Source organism: Varanus komodoensis, unplaced genomic scaffold, assembly GCF_004798865.1.
Source record: "Varanus komodoensis strain SLA01 unplaced genomic scaffold, ASM479886v1 scaffold9, whole genome shotgun sequence".
Classification (NCBI taxonomy): Eukaryota; Metazoa; Chordata; class Lepidosauria; order Squamata; family Varanidae; genus Varanus; species Varanus komodoensis.
This window is the reverse complement of record NW_025336598.1, coordinates 32,669,127-32,685,820: the sequence shown is the minus strand read 5'-3', so window position 1 is coordinate 32,685,820 and position 16,694 is coordinate 32,669,127. Positions and strand designations below refer to the sequence as shown.

Below are 16,694 nucleotides of genomic sequence, written 5' to 3'. Positions count from 1 at the left end.
AATGGAAGAGTCAAATAAGCAGAAATTGTATGGAAGAGATAAGAGGGTGCTTGCATAGATATAGGACTATCAGGTACATGGACTACATGTGTGGAGATGAGAGTTCAGAAGTGCTATTCTTGGATATCTACCTGTATTATTTATCAAGTCATAGTAATAAACCTTGCTCAATGTTAAAAAGAAATGTTTCTGCACCAATTAGTCCACACCCATGAAGCATCATCCCAATTTCCATTCACACCTGTGCCATCAATGTCTTTTACAACTCAAGGCACTGAAAGCATTATGAAACCAGCATACAGCCCTGTCCAAAGATGCCACCAAATCCAGAAGTCAAGAAGAAATTATTGAAAAGGTCAAGAATACCGGAGAGGACAAGAGGACAAAGAAAACAAGATAAAATACTCCAGCAGAGTCTTAAAGTGCCACACAAGCTGTTGAGGACAAGACTAGTTCATCTGAGCTGATGTTTGCCTCTACAAATGCATGTGGCGGTATTTGCAACAGCACAAGATGTGGTTGCTCTTGCTGCAAATAAATGGAGCTACTTTGCACTGGAGCTCCTTCTATGTTACATGAAGAGCCATTTATATAAAATACATCGAACATGGTAGGGGCATGCGTTAATGAATATAGCACACTATCCACTATACCATGGATTATGTAAACCACCCAGAGAGCCATTTTGACTAACAATCAGTATATAAATTGATTGATTGGCTTTACAAAGTTTATAAAATGTAATTAATTGTACTCCACTTAGAACTCTAGAACTTCCTGCATGTACAAAGCATTTAACTGGCTAGTATTTAATATGCCACATTTGGAAGAACTCTAGAACTTCCTGCATGTACGAAGTATTTAACTGGCTAGTATTTAATACGCCACATTTATCTAGCCAGCCATGGTGTCAGCACTCTACAGACCACAGAATCTATCATGCTTTTAGAGGGCCCTCAGTCTATGTTCTAGCATGGCACTCTTATTCTTACCTTACAGCTGAGATTTGATCATCAATTTCATAAACGCCAAGATTTCGATAGACTGCATGCAACATTTTATCCCCTTGGAAGGCAGTTCCTCTGCCATCCACGAGGGCCACCACAATCCCTTCCTTGCTTGTAAGGTATGTTATCCAGCTAACACTGAAAGCGGATTTCACATTTTGACTGCAAGGTCCTCCGTACCTACAACAAATGATCATGGAGTTTCATGTTCAGCATTTTGGACTACAAAATAACCTTTTAAAAACATCAGAATATAGCAGAGGGCAGGGGGAGGAATGCAGAATATTATCAAAGTGGAATCAGTTCTTTCAGATCTCCTCAAATGCTTGAGCAACAAGTTTTCAAAGTTTTGGCTCAAACAGTATATGGTATAATATAAAACAAAATCTATACATTCTTTGGCTAACAGTTCCTGGATTCTATCTAGATATGTATGCTTCTTCAGCTTCTTATTGGATTGAGTATACGAGTTCATAGAGGGTGCTTCCCCCAGCCTCAATGCAGTCCTTGCTGCCCCCATGGCTGACAAATTTGCTGCTGTGGCACCAGCAATTGCAAAACAATCAACACTGAGTTTTTGTTGCAAAACATGAGAGCGGCCAAACATTTTAGGGGAGAATGCAGGCTTGCCATTAACCCTAAGCACCGCCCCACCTCTCAATCCTGTGCACCTCATTGGGTTCAGCTGATACAAGGTTAATTAGGTAATCATGCAGCATGCAACTGGCAAATGGGGGGTGACTTCTTCTCCCCCCCATGACTGTGTGAACCTGGTCAAAGAGTTCACACAACATCCATGGCAGTTTCTGAGCCATGCTGGCTTCAGAGTTGCTCATTGGATTGTCTGAACCCAGCATAATGATTTGTTTAACATGTACAACCAACTCTGACTACGGTCAGACACCAGTTTGAAACAAACATGGCTCACTGTGTTGTGTGAACAACTTCAGAGAAACTCATTTCTCAGAAAAAAAACAGAAACTGGAAGTTCCCTTTTTTGTTTTTTATGGTATAAAGATGTTGCCTTCTTTGCTGTTTTTGGAAGGGTCTTCTGGCTCTCTAGCCACAAACTCAGCATCCAGAAACAAAGCCAGTTTCCACAATTCCCCATGCTGTGAAGTATTGCTCAAGTAGAATATAACTGCAGGCTGAAGTAAGAACTCTTCCAAGTTTTCACTAGATGCCCATAATTACTGGGAGCCTCATGAATACACATACCACTCTGGCAGTACTTTTCTACTCCAGTTACGAAGGTGTTTTCAAATTAATTTCCTCTCCCACCCACACACACAAATTCACTTTTCCCTCTTCTGTTTTCTTAAGAGCACAATTTAACCATGTGTTGCTGCAGTGCTATATAGTAAAGTGACATCTCACAAAGCAAGGCTATGTTAAGAAATGAGCAAACGATAGGAAGTAGGCATGGAAGGAAGGCAAAAAAAAAAAAAAAAAACCCAACCCCAGAAAAAAAATTGAAGAAAAATGTACATACACCTCTATGAGAAGAGGATGCTTCTTGGATTTATCCAAATTAGGAGGTAGAAATATCTTGTACCATAAGGCTAAAAAAGAGAAAAAGACAATTACTTACAAAGGGTTCTGTTCAAATAACTTGGACTACACAGGAACTACAAAAGATACCTGTTGTCTAAAACCATGAAATAGCAAGAGTTGGAAGGGCCAAAAAGGCTCAATGCAAAACTCCAAGTACATCCCTAACAGATGGTTGTCAAATTGCATCTTGAATGCCTCCACCCTCCCTAGGTAATTTGTTCAATTGTTGTATTACTCAAACAGGAATTTTTTCCTAGAATCTGGCTTCCTGTAACTTGACCCTGTCCTGTACTATGGCATGATTAAGATTCTGGCATTCCTCTGTGTGGCACCCATTCAAGTATTTGGAGAATGCTATCCCATCTCCACTCAGTCCTCTCTTCTCAAGAGAACCCACCCTGTACTTTCAGTCTCCTCACAGGGCTTTGTTTCCAATCTCATGATCATCTTGAATGCACTCCGCTGAAACTTGTCCAGTTTGTCTGCATCTTTCTTAAACTGTGGTGCCCAGGGCTGGACACAGTCCTCAAGATGAGGCACAGCCAGTTCTGAACTACTACTTTGTGTGATTTGGAAATGATATTTATACTATTGCAACGAAAACATTTGTTTTTGGAGGACAGGAAGGCCTGAAGGAATGTCATCCATGGGGTCGCGATGGATCGGACATGACTTCATGACTAACAACAACAAAAACAAAAACATTTGCTTTTCTTGCAGGCGCAGCACATTGTTGACTCATTGTTGACTTGTGACCTAGAACAGTTCTGAGATCTATTTCACTAGTAGCATTGCAACTATGTATTTGGTTTATTCTTCTTAGATGCAGAACTTGGCATTTCTGCCTATTAAATTTAATTCTGTTGTTTGCAGCCCAGTGCTTCAACAGATCAAGTTCTCTTCGAATGTTGTTTCTGTCATTAGCTATCACACCCAATATTGTGTCATCTGCAAATATGATAAGCATTCTGTGTGTCTACTCATCTAAATCATTAATAAAAATGTTGAAGAGTGCTGGGCTCAGGAATGAAACTTTGGTGCGTTTCCATGATATGAGACAGGAATTTTTGTATTCACAATATTGCCCGAGTCTTTGACATCTGTTTCTCTGGCCTGGTTCATACTCTGGCCCACCCTTATCACTCCTAGGAATACTCCATTTTTAAACCCTTCCCTATGAGTTTAACATCAGTTTTAGTAGCTCTTCTAAAATACTGCAAAGAATGTATTCAAATTAATATATGAAACCTCATACATGTTCATATGTATAGAAGAGAAGCTATCCCTTTTTTGTTGTTGTTAGTCACAAAGTCATGTCCGACCCATTGTGACCCCATGGGCAACATTCCTCCAGGCCTTTCTGTCCTCCACCATCCCCCGGAGTCCACCCAAGCTCACACCGACTGCCCCAGTGACTCCATCTAGCCACCTCATTCTCTGCTGTCCCCTTCTTCTCTTGCCTTCAATTGTTCCCAGCATTAGGCTCTTCTCCAGTGAGTCCTTCCTTCTCATTAGGTGGCCAGAGTATTTGAGTTTCATCTTCACTATCTGGCCTTCTAAAGAGCAGTCAGAGTTGATCTCCTCTATGACTGACTGGTTTGATTGTCTTGCAGTCCAAGGGACTCGCAGGAGTCTCCTCCAGCACCACAATTCAAAGGCATCAATTCTTCGGCGCTCAGCCTTCCTTATGGTCCAACTTTCACAGCCATACATTGCAACTGGGAAAACCATGGCCTTGACTATACACACTTTTGTTGGCAGGGTGATGTCTCTGCTTTTTAGTATGCTGTCTAGATTTGCCATGGCTTTCCTCCCCAGGAGCAAGCGTCTTTTAATTTCTTGGCTGCAGTCCCTGTCTGCAGTGATCTTGGAGCCCAGGAAAATAAAAACTGTCACTACCTCCATTTCTTCCCCATCTATTTGCCAAGAAGAACCAGATGCTGTGATCTTAGTTTTCTTAATGTTGAGTTTCAAGCCAACTTTTGCACTCTCCTCTTTTACCTGCATCAAGAGACTCTTTAGTTCCTGAGATTCCAAGATGGCGCTGGAATGAGATGGATGTGATTAACAGAGCTCGTTTATCACGCCGGTATTATTCGGCAGCGAGTCGTGGGAGACTCTTCTAAGCCCTGTTGGGGTGAAGACAGATTGCCTGGGCATGCTTTTGGCTTGATGTGAGATGGCAATCTCATATCTGCTGAGAGCAATTCAGGTACTTCTCAACCGAGTAACACAGGGGGTGGTTTCAGCCCCTTCAAGTTCTTGACATCTTAGAAGATTAGCTTAGGATTTTTATTAGCTAGATAAGCATTGGAACTGCTGAGTAAATATTTTTTACTTCTTTTGCAATATTACCCATGGAAAAGCTGCATTTGTTTATAATTTGGCATTAAGAAAAGAAAAACCCTCCGGATGTTTAGGCGGCGACTGAGATGAGAGAGTGCTGAGACTTTTATCCAAGTTGAAGCCGAAGAAAAAGACTTTTTCCTCTAACCTCTCTAAGGGTATAAAATTAGTTTAAATTTTTAAGGTGCAATTACGTGACCAATCAAAGTTCAAAGCTTTGACCAATCATTTTGGATATCTGTTTGGACTTCTGCCAAGATCAACTGGACACTCACCAGGATATTTTTCATATTGTCAGATGCTTTCTTCTTTATTGTGACGACTGTTTGGGTGAGCATTCCTATTTTCCTTTTGCAATACTACTTGTGGAAAAACTGTATCTGTCGTTAATTGGCATAAAAAAAAAAGAGAAAAGGGAGAAAAGAGAAAGGATATAAGAATCTCCATTTCTTCTCCTGCGTTTCTGGGACCTCTGCCAAAGTATTTGGCAACTTGGCAACCTTCTGACCACTAGTGATCTAGAGAAAAGAAAAGTGGAACTGATCTTGGCTGCCAGTTTGTGGCTATTGGAATTATTGCAATGAAGAGATTTTTTTTTGGAAATACAAGAATCTTTAACAACTTTACAAATATCCCAAGAGGTGATGTTGAGACAACAGGAAATCTTCTCAATTGTACAAAAAAAGCGCATTGATAAGCCTGATGCTTCTTTTAAGGAGATGGTGATTGATGTAGAATCCAAAACTGAACAGAATATACAAGAAATGCAACAAGTATATGAAAAATTTGAAACTGTGGATAAAAAGAAACAAATTTGGCCACTAAAGGAAGGAATTTTTTTTTGAAGGATGGATGGATCCTGAATTAACTAAAATTGATTCTGAGGAAGAAGAAACAGTGAAGGTTGACTTGCAGCAAAAAACACAGCCATTGGGAATAAACACTGACCTACAACAAATGCTACAATCACTGAAGATAAAGCAAGAAATAGTGAAGATTGAAATACAGACTTTGAAGTGGGTTGATTTTCAACAAATAACACCAAGGGGAGAAAGATGGGCTGGAGATGTAAAGTTTAAAAATATTGATTTTCAACAAACCCTATTAAAACAAAAGCGGTCTGGAAGAGGTGTAAAAAAGAAATCTTAAAAAGGAATGGTATAAATGGGTTGGCATGTTTATTGTGGTATGGAAAGGCTAAGGTATATGATTTTAACTGTGGAAGCTTTTCTACATTTAAATGTGTTGAATTATGAAGAGATTATAAGATTTAAACTGAACTAAGAAGGAGAAGACTAGGAGTGGAGTCCCCCCTTTTTTTCTCTCCTTTGTGAGTGATATAAGGGAAAATTTGAGATTCTTTTCTTTTTCTTTTTTTTATCTTAAAAATGAATGACCAAAAGCTAAGTTGCATGACTCTTGTCTTTGAATTGCTATACTAGAAAATGACAATTATGGGAGTAGGAGGAGCTGTACTAAATAGATTTCTTTTTACAAGCGAGATATATTAAAGATTGTAAGGAGCTGGACTCTTATAAGGAGTTAATTGTATGTGATTAAGTGAAGTGTAAGCTAGATGAAACTTTAATAAATTAGCTTAAAGAAAATTTGTTTAAAAGATATCATAGATAATTGTTGTCGTTAAATAGATGTCCTTAAAGATGCTAAATGGATGTTAGACATGTGAACATGAATTGGGTTAAAAGTCTTTAGTTCTTTTTTAAGCTTGGAACTTTTCTTCTCTTTCACTTTCCTTTTTAGTGGATATTAGACTGGAATACTAGTAAGCAAAAAATGTATTTGATTATATTTGTAATATTATGAGTGTATCTGTTTAATATTAGAAAAATGAAAAGATCTGGAATTGTGTAGAGTTGGTTAGATTGAAGCTACTATTGAAGAAGAAAGAAGATATTGACTTTTATCAAATTTGGAGAGTCTTTCTTTTAATATTGGTCAAGGAAAACGGGTCTCTGTAAGAAATGGATGGACTGATCTTACCACAGAAGAAGAAAGAAGATAGTGACTTCTATCAAATTTGGAACCTTTTTTTTTTAATTGGCTGTAGAAACGGGACTTGGTTTAGATCTAAAAATGTTTTTTAAGATTCCATAAATGGATCTGAATATGATTACAGAATGTTAAAAGATATGTAGTAAGGGGCTGACTCAGTAGTTCCGATGTTTGTGATGATTGATGTTTTTAGTACTGTTTTAAAATTTAATAAAAAAGTACTGCAAAAAAAAAAAAAAAAAGAGAGAGAGAGAGAGAGAGAGACTCTTTAGTTCCTCTTCACTTTCTGCCATGAGTGGTATCATCTGCATATCTGAGGTTGTTGATATTTCTCCCAGCAATCTTAATTCCAACTTGTGATTCATCTAGCCCCGCCTTTCTCATGATGTGCTCTGCATATATGTTAAATAGGCAGGGCGACAGTAAACAGCCTTGCCGAACTCCTTTCTCAATTTAGAAACAATCATTGGTTCCGTGTCCAGTTCTCACTGTTGCTTCTTGACCCACATATAGGTTTCTCAAGAGACAAATAAGATGATCTGGTACTCCCATCACTTTAAGGACTTGTTACAATTTGTTGTGATCCACACAATCAAAGTCTTGAGCATAGTCAGTGAAGCAGAAGTAGATATTTTTCCGGAACTCCCTAGCTTTCTTCATGATCCAGCGTATGTTGGCAATTTGATCTCTAGTTCCTCTTCGAAATCCTGCCTGTACTTCTGGTAGTTCTTGGTCCACATACTGCTGAAGCCTAGCTTGTAGGATTTTGAGCATCACTTTGCTAGCATGTGAAATGAGTGCAATGGTGCGGTAGCTTGAACATTCATTGGCATTGCCCTTCTTTGGGATCGGAATGTAAAGTGACCTTTTCCAATCCCATGGCCACTGCTGAATTTTCCAAATTTGCTGGCATATTGAGTGTAGCACTTTTACTGCATCGTCTTTTAGGATTTTGAATAGCTCAGCTGGAATGCTGTTGCCTCCACTAGCTTTGTTGTTGCTCAGACTTCCTAAGGCCCATTTGACTTCACATTCCAGGATGTCTGGCTCAAGGTCAGTGACCACCCCATCATGGTGATCAGGGACGTAAAGCTCTTTCTTGTATAGTTCTTCTGTGTATTCTATTGTTTCCTTCTATTTCTTTGCACTGTTCATTTAAGAAGACATTCTTATCTCTTCTAGCTATTCTCTGGAATTTCTTTACAAAATTTAAAACTCGACTTAAAGCAAAAATAGGAAAGCTGCCCCATGCACATGAGAATGCTGTATGCTGAACAACTTATCCAGTTGTGGTCCTGCATTGTGATAACCAGGCCAGAGGGATGATTACATAGGATGGCTTTTTAATTGTCACTAACTTTAGTTAATTCTGATGGCAATTGCTGTATTGTATGGGTGGGCAAATCATGGTCCTTCCATCAACCTGAAGCTACTCTGGCTATGGCCAAGGGAAGTTGTACCATAAAAGGTGGACGAAAAATATTTAGGTTGGGCTTCCCCAAAAGTATCAGGTTTATGGTTCAGGAGAACACTTGGACCCACCACTGAATGTTGTATTGTCACTGGAGGCCTAGGTGGATCTGGTGACATAGGCAGTCTTTCATCCTTTTATGCTAATATGCCAATTATAATCCTATTTGGACAGAAGTGCCTTAGCTACGGTTATCCCTGGTCTCTTGGTTGGATTACTACATTGCATTACACACAGGTCTGCCTTTGAAAATTATCCAGAACCTTCAACAGGCCCAAACTAAAGCAGAAAGACTGTTAATGGAGACTGGCCAATACAATCATATTATATCAATGTTTGGTGATCTGCACTGGCTTGCCATCTAGTTCCATTTCCAGGTCTAAATTCTCATTTTAACTTACAAAACCCTAAACAGCTTGGAGTCAGGTTACTTGAAGAACCATGTTCTCCCATATAGACTTGCCCAGATCCTAAGATCATTTCCAGAGGCCCTTCTCTGGGTGTCCCAGTCAAATAATGTGAAGCGTATAGATATTAAGGAGAGGACCTCTGGTGGTAGCACCCCAGTTGCGAAATGCACCCCCCCACACACACACACAGACATACCTGGAATCTGCACAGTAGTCTTTTTGATATCAGGTGAAGATCTTTTTCCTTCAAATCTTTTAGTGCCTAAGTTTGTTTTCAAATGTGTATTCTTGTACTTTTAGATCTTTCCGTGTTGCTGGCTTTTATTCTGCATTTATTCCATTTATTTTTTAAAAAGTTTATGAATAAACTATGAGTGAAGTTTCTATTTTATGTTTTAGCACAACCACTTTTTAGAGTTTTAATTTTTGTGAACTTCCTAGGGAACACTGACAATTGGGTGGTAAAACAATGTAATAAGTAAATATTGTTTCATGGGATGAATCCAAGAATTAGAAGAGAGGTAGAAACACTTATGCCCATCTGCTTTCTCCACCCCACTCCCCACCCCACCCCTACCTTTATAAAACTGTTTTATGCCCTTACCCCTCATACTCTGTTATATGTCATTTCTCTAAACTAAAGAAATCTAACTATTCTAAGGATTACTTCTTAAGAAAAGTGCTTCAGGCCCCTGAAATGTCAGTTGTTCATTCATAGTCTTTACCAGCTCTTCAATGTATTTGCGGGATGAAATAATCAGTTTTATATACAACATTTCAGTGGGATTGAGCTTATTAGTACAGTACTGAAGGTGACAGAATAGTACCTCTCCTGTGTCAACAGTTCATGTGGTCCCATTGTAAGCTTTGAAGTAGCCAGCATACATCCCTTTTCAATCACAGTACAGTAGACTCTCAGTTTACCGGCACGCCTGGGATTGGTAGATGTTGGATAAAGTGTAGTTTCTGGTTGCTTGAGAGTTACTATTAAAAATAAGCCTAACTAATACTATAGCCCATACTATACCACACCATAAACTCTGTATTGACTTGATATTAATATTGAAATACAGTAATTAAAGCAAATTATTTATACTTTTTATTGTAAGCCACCATGAGATCTTTGGGTAGTAGGCAACATATAAATGGAAATATAAATAAATAAATACCTAAATAAATACTATTTCTATCTTCTGAGAATGAGCCTTATTGTCATTGATCATTGAAGAACTGACCTTAAGTTCCTCCATGAGCACAACTCGCACCTTTCTCAAGCTTCTTGGATATTTCCATCTTCTGCTTGAGGGTAAGCTCTAGGTGTTTATGCTTACTTGGAACCTGTTTTGGCATACTTGGGGTTGGGTGAGAACACAAAGTCTGAATAACAATAGATCCCAACCACCCAGTATGTTTACACACAGTGAATTGGTAGGAGTGGGAGACAAACACGTGGTGTGCGAAGTGTGGGCTTACTCACAATCCAGAGGATCAAGTTTAAACTTATATTTCCAATATAAATTGATTTTATTTTAATTTTTATTTAAAGTATTATTTCTTTGATTTTTTTGCAGGTTGCTTGAGAGTGCCAGTTGCTTGAGTTCTGGTTAACAGAAAGTCTACTGTATTTGAGAGAGAGAGGGAGAGATACTGGGAGAGAGATTGTGTGTGTGTGTGTGTGTGTGTGTGTGAGTGAGTGTGTGTGTGTGAGTGAGTGTGTGTGTGTGTGTGTGAGAGACAGAGAGAGAGAGAGAGAGAGAGAGAGAGAGAGAGAGAGAGAGAGAGAAGTTAAATTCATTGTACTTACTAATTCCATTTACTTCAAATTTGTTAATTTCAACTGTAGGCATTCTGATTTTTTTCAGAGCAGATTCTAAATTCTTATTGTCTTCCAGAACTTCAATTTCTATATTTAAAAAAGACCAATTGTCATGATATGATAGGTGTGATTTGAATGATATGATGGTTGATGTGAAAATGTCACATCTATTTTTATTTAATTTTATTGTGAATTTCACCAAACAAACAAACATTGAAATAAACAAATACAAAAAGAAACAAAAACAAAACAAAAAGGAAAAGAAACAAGAAAAACCCCTAAAATTAACAAATGCTAATATGTAAATATCCAAGGAACAGCACAAATCCAAATATATCAATTATATATAAGCTTCAGCAAAGGCAGGCAAACCAAATATCCATATATAGAGATGTCAGATCTCTTATGACCATTCTATGAGTGATTATCTCACCCTTGTAACTGCAGAAATATCAAACAGCTGTATGGCTTTAGCAGCAACATAGAAGGAAGATAGGAAAATATTTCCTTGAGCTAAACCTCCTTGGAGTTACGCTCAGGACTACTGCTGGCTTTAAAGTTCCCTGAAGCATAAGTAGCAAAAAGCTGCGATAGAGCTGGAAGAAGTGGTATTTGAAAGAAAAGTCTGACTGAGAACCAACTAACTACAGGCTTCCCTGAACCTTGTGCCTTTCCAAGGTGTTTGCCCACTGTCCCAGTGATTCCCGGGCAGCATTGGCTGGAGATGTCTGGCTTGTACTATTTGAGGGACAAAGGTTGATGAAGGTCATCCTATACTATGTTAAGTCCATCATTTCATTAGACTGTTAAAAGAGGTCTGGCACTTGAAAAAAGAAGCAGTATCATGGCTGATTTTTCTCTCCTACACATATTTAATCTGAACTAGCTAGCCCAAGATACATAAAAATAGCACAGCACATATTAAAATAGTTATAAGTAGATTACTGCAGCAGCAGCAGGTACAAACTCTTTCTGTGTTTCCACCATTACAATGCACTTAGGAAACCCAATTTGTGGTGATAAAATACCAGAAGATAACCAGAGTAAACATGGACAGAAATCTTACAACAAATGAACATACATTCCACCATCATTCAGAAGTCTGGTGGCCATCACTAAATCAGCTGGAGAACTCACTAAAGAATTATATACAATTGGCTACATACACATATGAAACCCTAGCTCAGTTCAGATGCTACTACTGGACAGAGGAAATATGCATAAAGGTTGGTATCATGGTGGCATCATCTGTACCAATGCATGTTTGTTTTGACATTGGAAGTTAGCCTAGGAATGTACACTGAAAGAATAGGAATATGACTCACAGCTGCAGCCTGCTAGCACAGTGCTCAGCCTAGGCTCTTTCCACTCAGAAGGGTCGCCTGGAGAAAGGCTGTGCTCCATATATCATGATTCCAGGTTATAATGCTAATTTAACACTCGAAGCAGAATGAGCACTGAGCAGGGAAAGGTTTTTTTGCATTTTTCTAAAATGCACACGCACACATATAGAGAAAGCATTTTATTTCATCAACTTTGAACAAAAATGGATCAAAGTATTTCTACAACACATTTATAATCTAATCATATGCCTTCCAAGTCCCACTAGCTGCAATAGGATTTAGTCCTGGGCAAGCCTCCATTGGAAGTGTTCTGGGGTTTCAGTTCCATTGACTGAAAAGGAACTTAATTCCACATGCATGTACATAGGGTTTTAGCATTAAAAGTAATATGTATAATAAAAGTTACCTCTGCCATATCTGTTGTCATAAAGAGTAGAAATAGGGATGCCTGGACCTGTAGTGATAATTAGTGGGGGAGGGGGGAGAATGTCCATTAAAGAATAACTGTGAAACATACAACTGCTATTGAAAATAGTGTGAATTTTGTTGGTGAAATAATCTGCATGTAATTCCCCCCCAATAGACAATTGCTCTCACTAGCTTAACATTTTAATCCATAAGGATGACCATGAAGCCAAACATGCCCTTGCACTAGCAGCAGGCACTTCAGTTCATACACAGAGGGAGAAGGACTCCCCAGTACTCACTTTTACCAAGAAAAGTGCAGGTTCTATGAGCAGGGTTCTAATCAACTGATCCACAGTAATCAAATGGATTTTCTATCTCCTGGACTCCAAAAGCCTTAACATTATCCTTCCATTGTATTTTTAGTTCACTTTGTATTTTTATCCAGGGATCACTATATCATGGAATTCATATTCTTGCAATGTATCTGCACAGTTCTTATCCTTTATATACTCGCTCAGTCTCTACCATCAGCACTGAGTCTGTTCTGTAAGCATGTGGCTTTGGCTACAACCGTTGTTCCTTCTAAGTCCAGATATGGCCAAGACCTATTGCTTCTTTCTTCCATATTACCAGGATCCCGCTTTACCCCTTCGCTGTTTAACAGTCCGCACACCATGCTTTCCCAGGAGCTCTGAGAACTTTAATTCTTCATATGTGTGTGTATGGAAAGTCTGTAAGCAAACATTCCTCAACAGAAGCTAAAATTCCTGGGACTCTCTGGCCAGTGGGATGTGTGTATATGAATTAAAAACAGCACTACATGGTAACAGTTGAACTGGTCTAAATAATGATTTACGCTTTCTAGTGTAGAGGGCTTTTCTCTAACAAGAGGTGACATTGTGTGGATGCAATTGATATGCACGTTTTTAAAATCATGTCAAAGGCAGCCTCAGTGGGAAACTCAGCTGCACTGACACAGAGGGGAGTAAAGATGAAACCTTTCTTTACCCAATATGCCCCATGGGGGTCCTAATGGAAATTGCTACCCTTATTTGCATTGGGAGGGAAGCCACCACTACAGCCAGTGGGACATGTGGCAGATTTTCATTGCCAGTAGTCCTGGTGTTGCTGGAGCTTCCTTGAAGATGCCATTTACATTTTTTTTAATGTGATCATCAACTGCATTTATAAAATGTCTGCCAAGAGCCAATCCAGATATATTGTCAATCTGTGAATTATTTGAAGCAGGAGTGAGTGGAAGCAAGCAGATGTGCTGTCTCCCATGCACCTGCCATGTCCAATTTTAATCAACATTCTGCAATCATAGGTTGTTGCTCATGCTATGTGAACCTGGAGTCCTGGGCTGTTTATCAGCTAAACAATCCAGCAGCTAATCCAGCAACAAACTATGAGTTTGTTCTTGCAAAGTCATTGTGCTCAATGAATTACAATCGATTGATCATACGTTGTTGACTGAAAGTGGAAATTATTAAAAGTAGAACTTTCTTTGTCTCCCACTCATGCAATGCATATCATAGATTAATTAACCCATGACTTGATTAACCTATGATTTGCTATTGCATGAAAACTGGGTCCAAATTTTGCCTGGCCCTCAGATTCCCATTTTTCCCTTGCTTTTGCACATGAAGACAACTGGCAGCCATATTTTCTCACAGTCACCTTGGGAAGGGCTCCTCAGGGTAGAGGGTGCCTCTGACTTCAACTCTTAAATACTAGGTTTTTGACCATATTTAAGAAATAAAACAGTGCATAGTGATACAGACAAGGGACATGTACTGTCCAGTATAGGTCTGTAAAAAACAGAGGCCTTTGAATGGCATAAATGCCAGTAAAGCGGCTTAGGAAACCAAGAAATGTTACATTGCAAGATGTGTTTTGCTCTCACAGATGAAGTGATGCCCAGCTAACAGTTACATAACCCGAGTCTAGAATTAACCATGCACACAACAGGGGCCGAAGAAGTTGTCGTAATTCATTTCTCAAGGTGAATACACTTTCTGTGTGATAACATCCTTAGCAAGGATGATTGAAAGGTATTATCATTTAGTTATGTTTGCTTAGTAGAGACTCTATTATTTGCACGCTTAAGCATCAATTGCAGATCATAAAACATTGATCAGAAAAGGCACTTAATTCACTAGCGTGATCCCAGGTGAATGTACACATCTACCATAATGACAATATCTCTGCTTTAAGAGAATTTTCAGACTACAATCCTATGCATCTACATTTGAGTGTAACCCAAACTGGACGTAATGGATCTGAATAAACATGTACAGAATTGGTTGGTGAGCCTTATGCAGGTATTTGCGTATCATTTCATTTGCATACCATTTTTGTTAATTTTATGTATTTAGATTTTGTCTTGCTTTGCTGAAATTCAGCATTAAAGAATGGAGAGTAATACAGGTATGCACATACATCCCACCCCAGCATCTCCATGTGCCCCATGCTTAATTAGGCCTTCATGCGCTGAGTACAAAAATCTGGTAAATCAGGGTTCCCAACTTGCAGGAATACAATGTGTGGCAGTCCATTTGGATGCCGGGTGTGTGGGGAAGCAGGGGAGGGACTTATGTGCCCACCCATGTCTCTCCACATTTTAGCCCTACCCACCTGCACAGGGGTATGCTAGATTCAAATTTCAAATTTAGGAATCAGTTATTGACATTCAGAACATATAATCTGAATTTAGAGGCAACTTTGTTCTAAATTCTGCATTAGTTTTTAAATGCAGAATTTATTCCAATGTTGCAGCTTTCTATCTAACGATGACAAAATATCATCATCATTACTACCAAATTACGGTTGGAGGAAAAGGGGAAAGAGAATGGTTTTTCTAAGGCAGTGATGGGCAGAAGGTCACTGTCCAGATTTTAAGACTTCATCTCCCAAGAAGGATCTGCAAGCAAGCATGGTCAATGGTCAGAATGCAGGAAGCTGAAGTCTAAAAAGTCTGGAGATGATCTTTCTGCCCCCACTGTCCTAAGTTGCCCTGGTGAGTTTATGTATTTGAACTGAGGATTTCCAGATTCACACTCTAGTCAGCTTCTTGTCTACGCCAACATACCAGCTAAGTTGGATTGCTCTGAACACATGGGTGGGACAACCAGGTAACAGTGAGAAAGCTGGCAGAGGAGCGGAAGTCCCAGCTGAGTCTGCTACATCATCTTCACCACCACCACCACCAATATTATCCGTACAGCTTCTCAGCGTTTCACTTGTGTTACCTCTGAAAACCTTATGACTACTCTGTTGGTAAGTATTATTATTCCTCACTATTTCTCATGTGGGAACTGAAGTTGAGAGTGGCTTGCCTAAAGCACTCTAGTGAGATTACAGCGGGGCACTTCCTAAATCACAGCTCACTCTCTAAGGCAGGGTCCTCCAACTTTTTCAGCAGGGGGCCAGTTGAAAGGTGCCGGTGCTGGCCACGGGCCGGGAAGGTGGTACTGGCGGTGCATGCGGGCTGGCGGGGGCGGTGCATGCGGGTGGGTGCGTGCACTGAGGTGGGGCTGGGGCGTGTGGCGAGGCGAGGCGAGGAGAGGCACGTGCAGTGAGGGGAGGGGAGGCAGGCGCACGAGGCAGCGGCTTGCTCGCTTGGCGATCGTTTTCTCCGAGCGAGCAGACTGCTGCCTCCCTGCATGCGGGGCAAGGTGGGCAGCAGCGGGCGCACACATGGGCGTGGCAGGTCCAAATGGGCATGGCGGGCCAGATCTGGTCCAGGGCCTTAGTTGGAGGACCCATGCTCTAAGCCATGATATTATAGCAGCTTTGTTCAAGCAGAGTCTTTATATGTTTACTCTGATGCCGCTGCACTCACTGGGTCTTATTTCTGGAAGAGTGTGCACAGGATTATACCTCTAAGGTTTAGTTTATTACTAGGCTGACATTGAAACAGAAATACCCAATAGATGCCTGAAAGCACAACTGGGATTTTATTTGCCCCGGCATTTGACTTACCATAACAGATTAAGGCATAATAGTCAGCATTGTAGCTGAATCTTGCTGCATAATACTGGCATCTTTTTTTTCTTAGACGACAAGTAATGCACTGCTTTACTGGAGGATTTTCTCTAAGGTTAATTCTGGAAAACAAAGGAAGATTTTTTTTCAAGTGCTTCCATCGCATTCAGGATTTCCTTGGATTAATGGAAACAGTGCTTACAGACAGCTAGCTCCAACACTGCAGTGGGGCATGGTGTTCCAAAGTCCCCACTTTTCAGGAAACCCTTTCCACAGTGATGTGTGTGGGGAAATTCCTGCTCTGTCTGCTGCATAACCCCCAGGTGTTATAGGAGATAC

General features: G+C 39.8%; 1 protein-coding gene across 2 annotated transcripts in view; it reads right to left on the bottom strand.

Annotated features, from left to right (window-relative positions):
- LOC123017174 (fibroblast activation protein alpha) overlaps window positions 1-16,694 on the bottom strand; it is a 61,722-nt gene that overhangs the window by 15,579 nt on the left and 29,449 nt on the right. For both annotated transcript variants that reach the window (XR_006413547.1, XM_044418337.1), the window contains exons 16-20: window positions 16,353-16,477; window positions 12,367-12,414; window positions 10,606-10,704; window positions 2,500-2,569; window positions 993-1,187 (exon numbers count right to left, since the gene is read on the bottom strand). Coding sequence is in view for 1 of the 2 variants with exons in the window: in XM_044418337.1 (XP_044274272.1) it covers window positions 993-1,187; window positions 2,500-2,569; window positions 10,606-10,704; window positions 12,367-12,414; window positions 16,353-16,477 (537 nt within the window). In the remaining variant the exon portion in view is untranslated. The remainder of the gene's footprint in view (window positions 1-992; window positions 1,188-2,499; window positions 2,570-10,605; window positions 10,705-12,366; window positions 12,415-16,352; window positions 16,478-16,694) is intronic.